The sequence below is a fragment of the Camelina sativa genome, chromosome 6 (assembly GCF_000633955.1).
Source record: "Camelina sativa cultivar DH55 chromosome 6, Cs, whole genome shotgun sequence".
NCBI classification, from domain to species: domain Eukaryota; kingdom Viridiplantae; phylum Streptophyta; class Magnoliopsida; order Brassicales; family Brassicaceae; genus Camelina; species Camelina sativa.
Window position 1 is genome coordinate 12,704,591 of NC_025690.1, and position 10,196 is coordinate 12,714,786.

Sequence of the window (10,196 nt, forward strand, 5' to 3'; positions counted from 1 at the left end):
TCTCTGAAAAGGGAGCTTTAAGACCATGTGCATCGGTGATGATTTGGGCCGTCCCCCGTTTTTTTTGGATTTAAAATAAATAAAAAAAAGCCCAAATTTGAAGAATTGTATCTTCATTCGGGACGTTTTTTGGTCGTCCACTTCGACGCGTGTTACGTTCTCATTGGATGTTCTATTTTCTTTAGGGTTAGAACAAAAATTTGTCGAGACTTTGGTTGTATCGATTCTCTTCTAAATATTATTATTAAATGTGAGGGACCAAAAAAAAGTCTCAACCGATGTGCTTGCTCTAAAGAGATGGTAAGAGACGCTTACGTGTCAGTTTTTGATTGGTTAAAAATTTTAGACAAGGGGAAAAAAATTTGGACGATCTTCTTCGTCTCTTTCGTCTTCTCTCGTCTCTCTCGCGGATGAAAACGACGGCGAGGTGGCAGATGAAAATGCCGGCGAGGTTGCTGTTATTATCTTCTTCAAGTCTGGCAAGCTCTTTGAGTTCTCCAGTACTAGGTATTTTACTTATTACCATTTTTAAGGATAATTTGTGTGTTCATCTATTGAAATTGTTTTGTTTTTTTTATTCATTTACTCTTTCGAACTTCCCCTCGTTCTTTTTCTTCGCATTTTCCTAATAAATGTTATGTGATTTCAGGAACAGTTGTTGACAATCGAACTTGAAGAATCACACCTCAAGGTAAACACTAGTTTTTCCTCTTTAGCTTCCAACTGCGCATAACCAAATGTAAGATACTAAGATAATGTGATCACATGATTCTGTAGTGGTTATGTTATCATTCGACACTCTTATGCTCTAATTAGCTAGCGTGCATCATGTTTGTCTTAAAACTCCTAACTAGGCACATAGTGCAAAAGTATATTTCTTTTCTTGACCAGCGATAATATTTACTTGCAGGGACAGCGGGCAGAGTTGTAAGTTTGTAGACAGTAAGTTTTGCTTTTAAAATTGGTCGAAGTTGAAGTCAGTGTAGCGACATAGTAGCTTAAGTAGGTGAATCAGTTTGATTTGAGCTTGTAACTTAGAACTATACTGACCTTAACTTGTTATTTTTGTTTAATTATGAGAATGATATTCTTAGATGTTTTGTTAGATTTTTACATAGAAGGTAGCTGAATCAGTTTGTGTTTAGGATTTTGGGTATTTGCTTAGTTTGTATTTTCTTCTCTACCCTCTCTACGTTGAGAATTGAAGTTCTGATTTTTAATGGCTATGAGAACTTATATCAAAGATTGATCAGAGAGAAGCAATGAAGCATCTCTGTGTTAACATCTTCAAAGGGTTTTGTTCCTTCCACTTAACACGTCTGTTGCTTCTTTTTGTTCATGTTCCTTACGTTTTGGAAGCTTTGTAGTGAGATGATGGTTTGCTGCAGATCAAAGGCGACGAAATTGGGCTGGAAAAATAGTCTCGACTAAACTATTGTAAGAAGATTGTACAGAAACCCATATAGGTTTCTACCATTGGAGGAATCAAATTTTAGTTAATAGTAAAGAGTCTCTTAACTTAAAAAGAAACAAATTCTATAACTAAAGTAATGTAGGGATACCATGAGGGTTTCTTTGCATTGGAGATGACCTAATTACCTTGATGGTCTATTTATTTTGTCTATAGTTTTTTCCTTCAAAACATGTAAAAATTGTCTTTCATAAAGCAGATTTGACAATGAGATACAAAAGTTAAGGAAGAAAAAGAGGGAAATTGGGAATACAAGAAAGGTAAATGAAGAAGCATTAATGGAAGCTGCATGAAGAGCACATAGATAAACAGAAATGTCTTGGCGGTTTGCTGACACGACATAGATTTTAATTTTTACGCCAAAGGAGAAGCCTTTCAAGAATGTTAACATGACATAAAGCTCAAATCTTCTCAACCTAACAACAAAACCTTCAGTCATGATGTCATAAATTATGTTTGGACAGTGTGGTCAACCGTCAACTTCTTCTACATTGAGTTGAAGCGTTCATGTCTTGGAGACACTTGTTTATTTGGAGTTTTGTGATTTAACTTCTTGATCCAAAACATATTATATCTTTCATGAACTCTCTTTCGTTATTTAGTTCTATGTATTCAAGAAGTTGAAAAAGAGATGAAGAATTACACCGTATATGTAATTATATAGCACATATGAATTTGATATAAATAGTAAGTGAGTTTCCGGTACGTAGTACATGTTGAATACTAGTTAGTTTATAACACATAGCACTAAACTTATATAAATTACGTAAACAACTACAATTTTGTTTTTGTTTACAACATACACTCGATTGGGTTGGGTGAAATAAAAAAAAATTATTAGCTGTAACACTCAAATTCAGCTAGCCAATAAGTTTGCAATACTTGGCATTGAAGAGGAACCTAAAACTATAATGCCTTTTGTATATATAGGCTTACTATTGTAATAAAGAAAGCAAGTAAGAAAATGCAATAATAAGAAATGCTTATCTTCTTCAATTCTTGACTATCTCACACTTCGTTAAAACTATAACTGAGCTTCCGTTCCAAATCACCAGTCAATTTACCTTGTAAAAATATAAGGTCTATTGAAAAGCCATCAAGGCTAAAAGGATGGTTCTACGACAAAACTAAAAAAGAAAACAGGACTAACATCAGAGTTTGAAAGCCTAATCGACCAAAGAAAACATTAATATATATATATATATATATTAAAGTTACTTTAAAACATAATTTTTATTAAAACCAGTGGTAAAATTAAGGGTTACGTGAGTCTGTCATACAACATTTTATTTTTAAGTTTTTAACTACTCTAGAATCTAGATGGATTTATTTCTTGATTAACGTAAACTGGTAAAAATTTAAATCGTTATATTGATAAAAGTTACGTATTTCAATCAATCGGTTCTATGGTGTAGTGGTTAGCACTCTGGACTTTGAATCCAGCGACCTGGGTTCGACTCCCGGTAGGACCTTTCTTTTTCAATTTTTACCACTTTTCTCAATTATTGTTTGTTTGAGCTTTTTTTTTTTTCTTTTACTTCTCTTTCTCTCATCTTCATATATACTATCTTTTATCAAGTAAAATCTTTATTTGGGAGAAATCCTCACCAATTATATATTTGGTTACTTAAGAATAATTTGAATAAATACATGAGGAAAATGGTTTTTGTTTACATCCCCTCTCGTTTGTGATCCTGAAAACTTGATATTTTTTTCATTGGAAGTTTTTTTTTTTTTTTTGGATATAAACAGCCCGTCTTCTTTTTTAATATTCGTCTATTTCAAATCTACATTGATACTTGAGAAGTATCCAATATCTACGGAAAAGGTAGGGCAAAGTGTGAACCAGATTTCTTCTGAATGGTTCTCTTGAATCACACACTTCTTTGATAACAGGAACTTGAGCAACATGGCTTGATGATTGTGAAATAGGAGCATAATCTGGTTCTTCTAACACTTCATTTCTTTTTTTGATGAACTTCAAAGGGACTCCTAAAGGTAGGATGCATAATTCTGCAGCAATTAGCTAGTGCATATATATTACTATTTGTATAACAAACAACATAAACACAGCTCAATTTAGATACACTAAAAGAGGCATGATGGAGATTCAAATGAATACGACTTCTATCTCTTAATACAACAACATTCATAAAATAATTTATCACTTTATTATTCTCCAAAATTTATCTTTGAGTTGGTCATTGGTGCAAGACTTTATTATTTACATTAAATGTTGAGTTGCTTAATGACATAAACCTTTTAATTAAAAATAAACTTCTCCCATTTATCTTTGGGTTGTTGGTGCTACAAAATATTTTTTTATCAGGTACATTTTTTTCTTTGAATTCAACTTTTTACCGATCCAAATTCCAAATTGTGAGAACTAGATCCGAGTTCTCCTTCCGATGTGTTTTTCCGAACGGAGGAGACTATCACTGTCGAAGGTTCCGAACTGATTTTAGAGACTAAGTGTTGTAAATTGGAAATGTATGTTATTGCTCTTTTAGAGTTTTTTTGATCTCCTTTATAGTCTTCCCTACTCTCTACTTACACTATTGTATTACAATTAAATGCTAAATCAATTCATTCCGTTAATCTTGCTTTCTCATTTAAGCTAATTAATACAGAAAATCTTTTGACCGTTCCGATCTCCAAAGTGACGCGGAAGGCTTTGCTTCTCTTCGCTGTCGGGCTTAGCGGGCTTCCTTTGCATTGGGTTTGGGCCCATTTCATCAGTCTGCCTTGGGCTTCCTCGTAACCCGGAATGCGAATCGTGGTACCAACACAAACCGTCTCTTTCAGAATTAGATTCGGTATATTAAAAAAATACAATTTCATACCACCAAGTTAATGCGGTTAGGTAAATTAGTAATCAAAGAAAATAAAATAACGAACAAAAATTTCGTCACTCACACATTAATTAAATAAATAAATAAAAAGAGAAAAAAAAAAAAAAAAGAAAAAAAACCCTGACTCAATTAAGTCAATCGCCTTTCGACCCTAGTCCTCTCTTCTTCAAGCTTCACAGAAACCACCACCCTCCTTCTCCCTTTTTCTCAGAGACAACAAGAGCTCTGAGAGAGGATCCGTCGGTGTGCTAGTCTCACTCTCACACTACATCCGATCGTCGTCTCCGGTAACTTGATTCTCGTTACTCTCCGATCAATTTCTTACTGGATGAACTTTTTTTTTTGTTTTCGTTCGAATTCTGACTTGAAACCTGTTGTTGTCAATTCAACCTTACGCTTTCTCTTCTCTTCGTATTCCATTATCTTACTGCTTCGATGCTGATCTCTACTTGTTTCCCCCCTTTTAGCATTTCCATTGGCGTCTCTTACTAGTGTTTCTTCTCTAGATTTAGACTACTTTTTTTTTTTTTTTGTGTGCATTTTGTCGTATGATTGTTCGCTTAGCTCCATGTTTCTCTGGATTGGAGAAAAATACGAGTTTGCTGCTCTGGATTTCGTTTTCATTTTCCCGATTTGTCCTCTTGAACGATTTAAAGCAGCCTTGTTTGATTGTTCATTTTCATAATCTGTCCAAAGAAATTAAGTCATAGTAGCTTGGATCTGAGCTATTTTTGTTTGTTTGTTTGTTTCCTGCGTCTTTTTGTATAGTTTGACTTCATACAACACTTGCTGTTTAGAATGTGCTGAGATAGCTCAACTAATATAGCCTGCGATGTTTTCTTATTCTAATGTGTAGGTGAATTTTGCGATTAATTTGTGTTTTGTGACATTCAGATTTACATGTGCAGAGTTGCGTCAGTTTGGTTATTCTGGAATTGATGGATCAGGTTTGTGTAATGGTTGTTTAAGTTCGTTGTGACACTGCTTTGCTCTTTGACGAGAGTCTCTGTTAAAAGTGCTCTTACTAATAATGCAGTACGAGAAAGTTGAGAAGATTGGTGAAGGAACTTACGGTGTGGTTTATAAGGCAAGAGACAAAGTGACCAATGAGACTATAGCTTTGAAGAAGATCCGGCTTGAGCAGGAGGATGAAGGTGTACCTAGCACAGCTATTAGAGAAATCTCCCTCTTGAAAGAAATGCAGCACAGCAACATTGTCAAGTATGAAGTTGTTTGAAAATTGATTGTCGAAAACTGATTCAGCATGAGTCTGGTGAACAATTTTGGTTGATTTTTTTTTAAAACATTTGTTCACAGGTTGCAGGATGTAGTGCACAGCGAGAAGCGTTTGTATCTTGTCTTTGAGTATCTTGATTTAGATCTCAAAAAGCACATGGATTCAACTCCTGATTTCTCCAAGGATCTACATATGATCAAAGTGAGTGCTACACTTTAGGCATTTTTATTTATTTTTGTGCTTAATGCAGTTTTATGTGAAGCACTTTAACAAACCAGAAACCCCTTAAAGTACTGTCATATTGAGCTATTTGGTTGGTCATGTTGTCATAAAATACCTTCTGATCTATTTAACAACTCTACCTATTACTGCATATTGGTGAAATCTAAGTTTATGTTATGTCCTCCCAATGCGTTTTTAGTACTCAACACAAGCTGATTAGAGCTGTTCATTCACTCTCTGCAGACATATCTTTACCAGATTCTCCGTGGAATTGCGTATTGCCACTCTCACAGAGTTCTCCATCGTGATCTAAAGCCACAGAATTTGTTGATTGATCGCCGCACAAACTCCCTAAAGCTTGCAGATTTTGGACTGGCCAGAGCATTTGGTATCCCTGTCAGGACGTTTACTCATGAGGTGCCGAAGAACTTAATTTTTGTTCATTTGTTTCTGTTATGAAATCTTTGGCATGGCTTCACATTTGCTTCATTCCTAAAGGGTAAAGAATCACTTAAGTATCTGATATATGTGGGAATAAAGGACTAAGACATTTCAGATAGACGGATTCGAGATACCCTAATAAGTTTCAGTGCTATATTCAGATTTTGACGTCTCTTGATGGTTATTCTCACAATTTGTTCGTTGTGTTCCTTCTAGGTGGTTACTCTCTGGTACCGAGCACCAGAGATACTCCTAGGATCTCATCAGTACTCTACACCCGTTGATATCTGGTCTGTGGGATGCATATTTGCTGAGATGATCAGCCAAAAGCCCTTATTTCCTGGAGACTCCGAGATTGATCAACTCTTTAAGATTTTCAGGTTTCATTACTAACTTACTCAATCCAGTCATCTTCTATATATTACAAGTCAAAAGAACTTGTCTGCAACGATATAACAAGGAATTCTGAAAACATTCTCAACTTGAAATGTAATTTTGGAGTACTCATGAAAACAGAGATTGAAGTGTCAACTGATTATACATTATCACTGCCATGCATTTTTTCTTCAACCAGAATCATGGGAACTCCATACGAGGATACGTGGCGTGGGGTAACTTCTCTGCCAGATTATAAATCTGCTTTCCCTAAGTGGAAACCGACGGTACTTAAAATTTCTTTGTTCACTTCTTGTTTTCATCAAACAAGAGTTCACGACACAATAATATTCTTGCCCTTATTTTATTTTTTTTCGTATACCACAGGAGTTACAAACTTTTGTCCCCAATCTAGATCCCGATGGAATCGATCTCCTTTCTGTAAGTTCACTGACCATATACACACACATCTATATATTTAACTTCTGCTACATTAGAAATCTGGATGCTTGATTTTGATGGACCTGGTTTCATGCTTACTCTACTCAACCTTTAACCACATGAGGTTTTAGTTGTCTTATAAAATTATCGATAGGACTATGAACAAACCTTCGGTTAGGTGAATGGTTTCTAAACAAAAAGCAGAGACATTGGGTTGGCTCCTTGTATATGCCACATCAAGCCAAAACCAAACTAGTCTTAGACATGAACAGTATTCAATAACCAGGATTCATGGAAGTCCTAAACCAAACCAAACTTGTGAAGCTCATGTGAAAGTGAAGAGGATGATCATAATATGCCTCCGTTTTTTATTTGGTTTGTTACAGAAAATGCTGATAATGGATCCGAGCAGAAGAATCAACGCAAGAGCCGCCCTGGAGCATGAATACTTCAAGGATCTTGGCGTCATGCCGTAGAAAGAGATAAAACCAGTAATCTCTCCTTCATTCTATATATAATTATCATCTTTCAAAATTAAGAACAATATTAATGGGTTTTGTTTATTCTTTCTCTGAGTTCCTTTCCTACTTATATATTCTAGTACGCAAAAAAAAAAGAGAAGATTTCGAGTGTGTGTTTTTTTTTTACTTTTAAGCTTTTGAGATCACTTTCTTGTATCCTTTGTTACCCAGAATATAACATTCCCCCCATATATGGTTTTTGTTTTGCAAAATTACCGTAACTTCTTTCTGTATAATAATAGTAGTGATTATCATTAGTTTGATAAAATATCACTTTTTGCAGTTGTGACTTTTTTCATATACTTCTCGGGACAAAAAATCATTTCATCATACTATGCATGATATTTTCATGTAAATGTGCCAATAATCAAAACCTAAAAACTTAACAACAAAATAAAAAAAATAAGACTAAGTTAATCTTTATTAGCTGGACTAGGATTTGACAGAGATTAGAGGGTGGATAGTTTTGTTTAATTAGGATACGTAAGGAGAAGAGAGGGTCCAATAAAATCAATTAGGTGAGACCAAAATTGACGAGTTGTATAACGGCGACAAAAAAAAATTTGACGAGAAGAGCTGGTCAACACGTATTGGATAATTTGGATTACACATTTTTACATTCAGTCTATATTCGAATAAATCAAAAATGTCAAAGAATTAAATAGAATCTAATAAAAAAAAGGTAGACAGATCATTACCCGATGATGACCATCTAAAAATGTTGACATAGTTGTTGAGTCGACACATTGATATAAACTGGAAGCAGTAGGTCCGTTTCAATCTTCTATTACCATGATTTTCCGATATAAGCTTACTTGGTCTCAGCTGCTCTTTCATTGAGCAAGGAAGCACTGTGTTCTTCTTCGGAATAAGACATATTTTGGGTGAAACTACATTTCTAATGTAAAACGTTCCTAATCTGAAAGAGTTTATAAACAAGAACGTTAAAGATATGCAAATGCAATAATGATGGCAGATAATGAAATTAGGTGTTTGGAAACAAATTATAGTTAGTGCGGTTTAATGCGTGTGCCCCTAGCACATTCATACGTGAATAAAAAATGTATAAATTATCGAAGGGAATAAATCGCCTTTTATAAGTACTAGTACTTTTTTTTCACATAACGTGTGATCTTTTTTTTTTTTTTTGAGATGTTATTTTAAGCTTTTATATAATTCGTAGAATAAAATTTAAGGTATTTTTACTTATAATTATAGAATGCATGGTTTTATATTACAAGTTATATATTATCTATATGATATGAACATCTATTTCAACAAACAAAAATTGTATATTTGTAACGTAATGATGTATTGTTTAATTTTTTATGTCATTATTTATTGCGTAAATAATAATAATAGCAGTTTCTTACAACAATTAATAGCACATTAATAATAAAATTAGTATATAGAGGAGTAATATTTTTTTGTAATCAAAATTCAACTGCTACATGTCACCCCTTATAGACTATGTACTTAATTTTCAGTTAATTTCATTGTCATTTACCTAATAAATTATGATAAACTTAATGGAAATAACTTTAAAGGCTTATTATCTATTAATTATTAAAACGGAAGTACATTTGTTAATATAATATTCTACTAGGTACTAACACCACGTTAAACTGTGGGCTGAACATTTTATTTGAATTAAATTTGAAATATTATTTTTGTTATTTTGGTATTCATTATTAGCAATTCATCTAGCTCTCTTACAATCAAATTATTGCTGTAGAGATATTGGCGGAAATATCTATATAAAATCGGATAATATTTGTAAAAATCTTAGTTGTTTAACCGAACAAATATTTCTAAGTATCTTATTTTTAATACCTTAATTATTTATCTACCCTAGTTAAATTCTCTTTATTATCTTTAATGATCCTATTATTTATTATTTCTAATGATATTTCAATGTAATTTTTTACACTTTTAATGTTATTTTTATAAATGTACTTCTCAATTAATATAGTAGGATTTGTAAGAGTTACATGATAAACCCTTATCATTTTATTACATACTACAACTTAAAGTTATTATTTGTAATATTATAAATATATATACATCATTTCTTTATAAACAGTGCACTATTTCTAACCAAATCATTTTCTTATACCTATCTAAACATATCTCTTTACGCGTTTCACATTATTAACAAAGTAAAAAATTACATAATAAGATAAAAAAAAAATCCGGATATATCCATTGAATCAACAAGATAATAATCAAAATCAAAATATATAAACAGTTGTAACATATAATAAAAATAACAATTTAGAACTTATAACAATATATATGCTATATTTTTTAAAATAAATACAATAAGAATATCAACCCATTCTCTAGCAAAGATCCTGCTCTAATAATGCCAAGACTGATTCCTCTAAAAAAAGAAACAGCTTACTGAATCTATGACACATCAATTCAATTATCTTAGTTGACAGAAAGAAAAAAAAATCATTAATACATTACCGAAATAAAACAAAAATTAAATTTTAAATTGAATTCTTGAAATTAGTTGTTGACTCGTAAAAAAAGAGAAAGGTGGCTTAAAGTGGCCAAGTAGGCTGCTGCTAGCTTTTAAGAAAGACAAAAAAAAAAAAAAAAAAAAAAAAAAAAAAAAAAAAAAAAAAAAA

At 32.7% G+C, this 10,196-nt stretch overlaps 1 protein-coding gene, 1 long non-coding RNA gene and 1 other non-coding gene across 3 annotated transcripts; all 3 read left to right on the forward strand.

Annotated features, from left to right (window-relative positions):
* Positions 399–1,023, forward strand: LOC109133489. Its single transcript, XR_002038617.1, has 3 exons — positions 399–507; positions 650–691; positions 911–1,023. It is a non-coding gene; the product is annotated as an uncharacterized LOC109133489 (long non-coding RNA).
* Positions 2,872–2,943, forward strand: TRNAQ-UUG. Its single transcript has one exon. It is a non-coding gene; the product is annotated as a tRNA-Gln (tRNA).
* LOC104791094 (cyclin-dependent kinase A-1) lies at positions 4,453–7,781 on the forward strand. Its single transcript, XM_010516893.2, has 9 exons — positions 4,453–4,610; positions 5,232–5,270; positions 5,360–5,544; positions 5,641–5,761; positions 6,026–6,199; positions 6,440–6,603; positions 6,798–6,885; positions 6,986–7,039; positions 7,426–7,781. The coding sequence occupies exons 2-9, from the start codon at positions 5,262–5,264 to the stop codon at positions 7,513–7,515; spliced, it is 885 nt and encodes a 294-aa protein (XP_010515195.1). The 5' UTR covers positions 4,453–4,610; positions 5,232–5,261; the 3' UTR covers positions 7,516–7,781.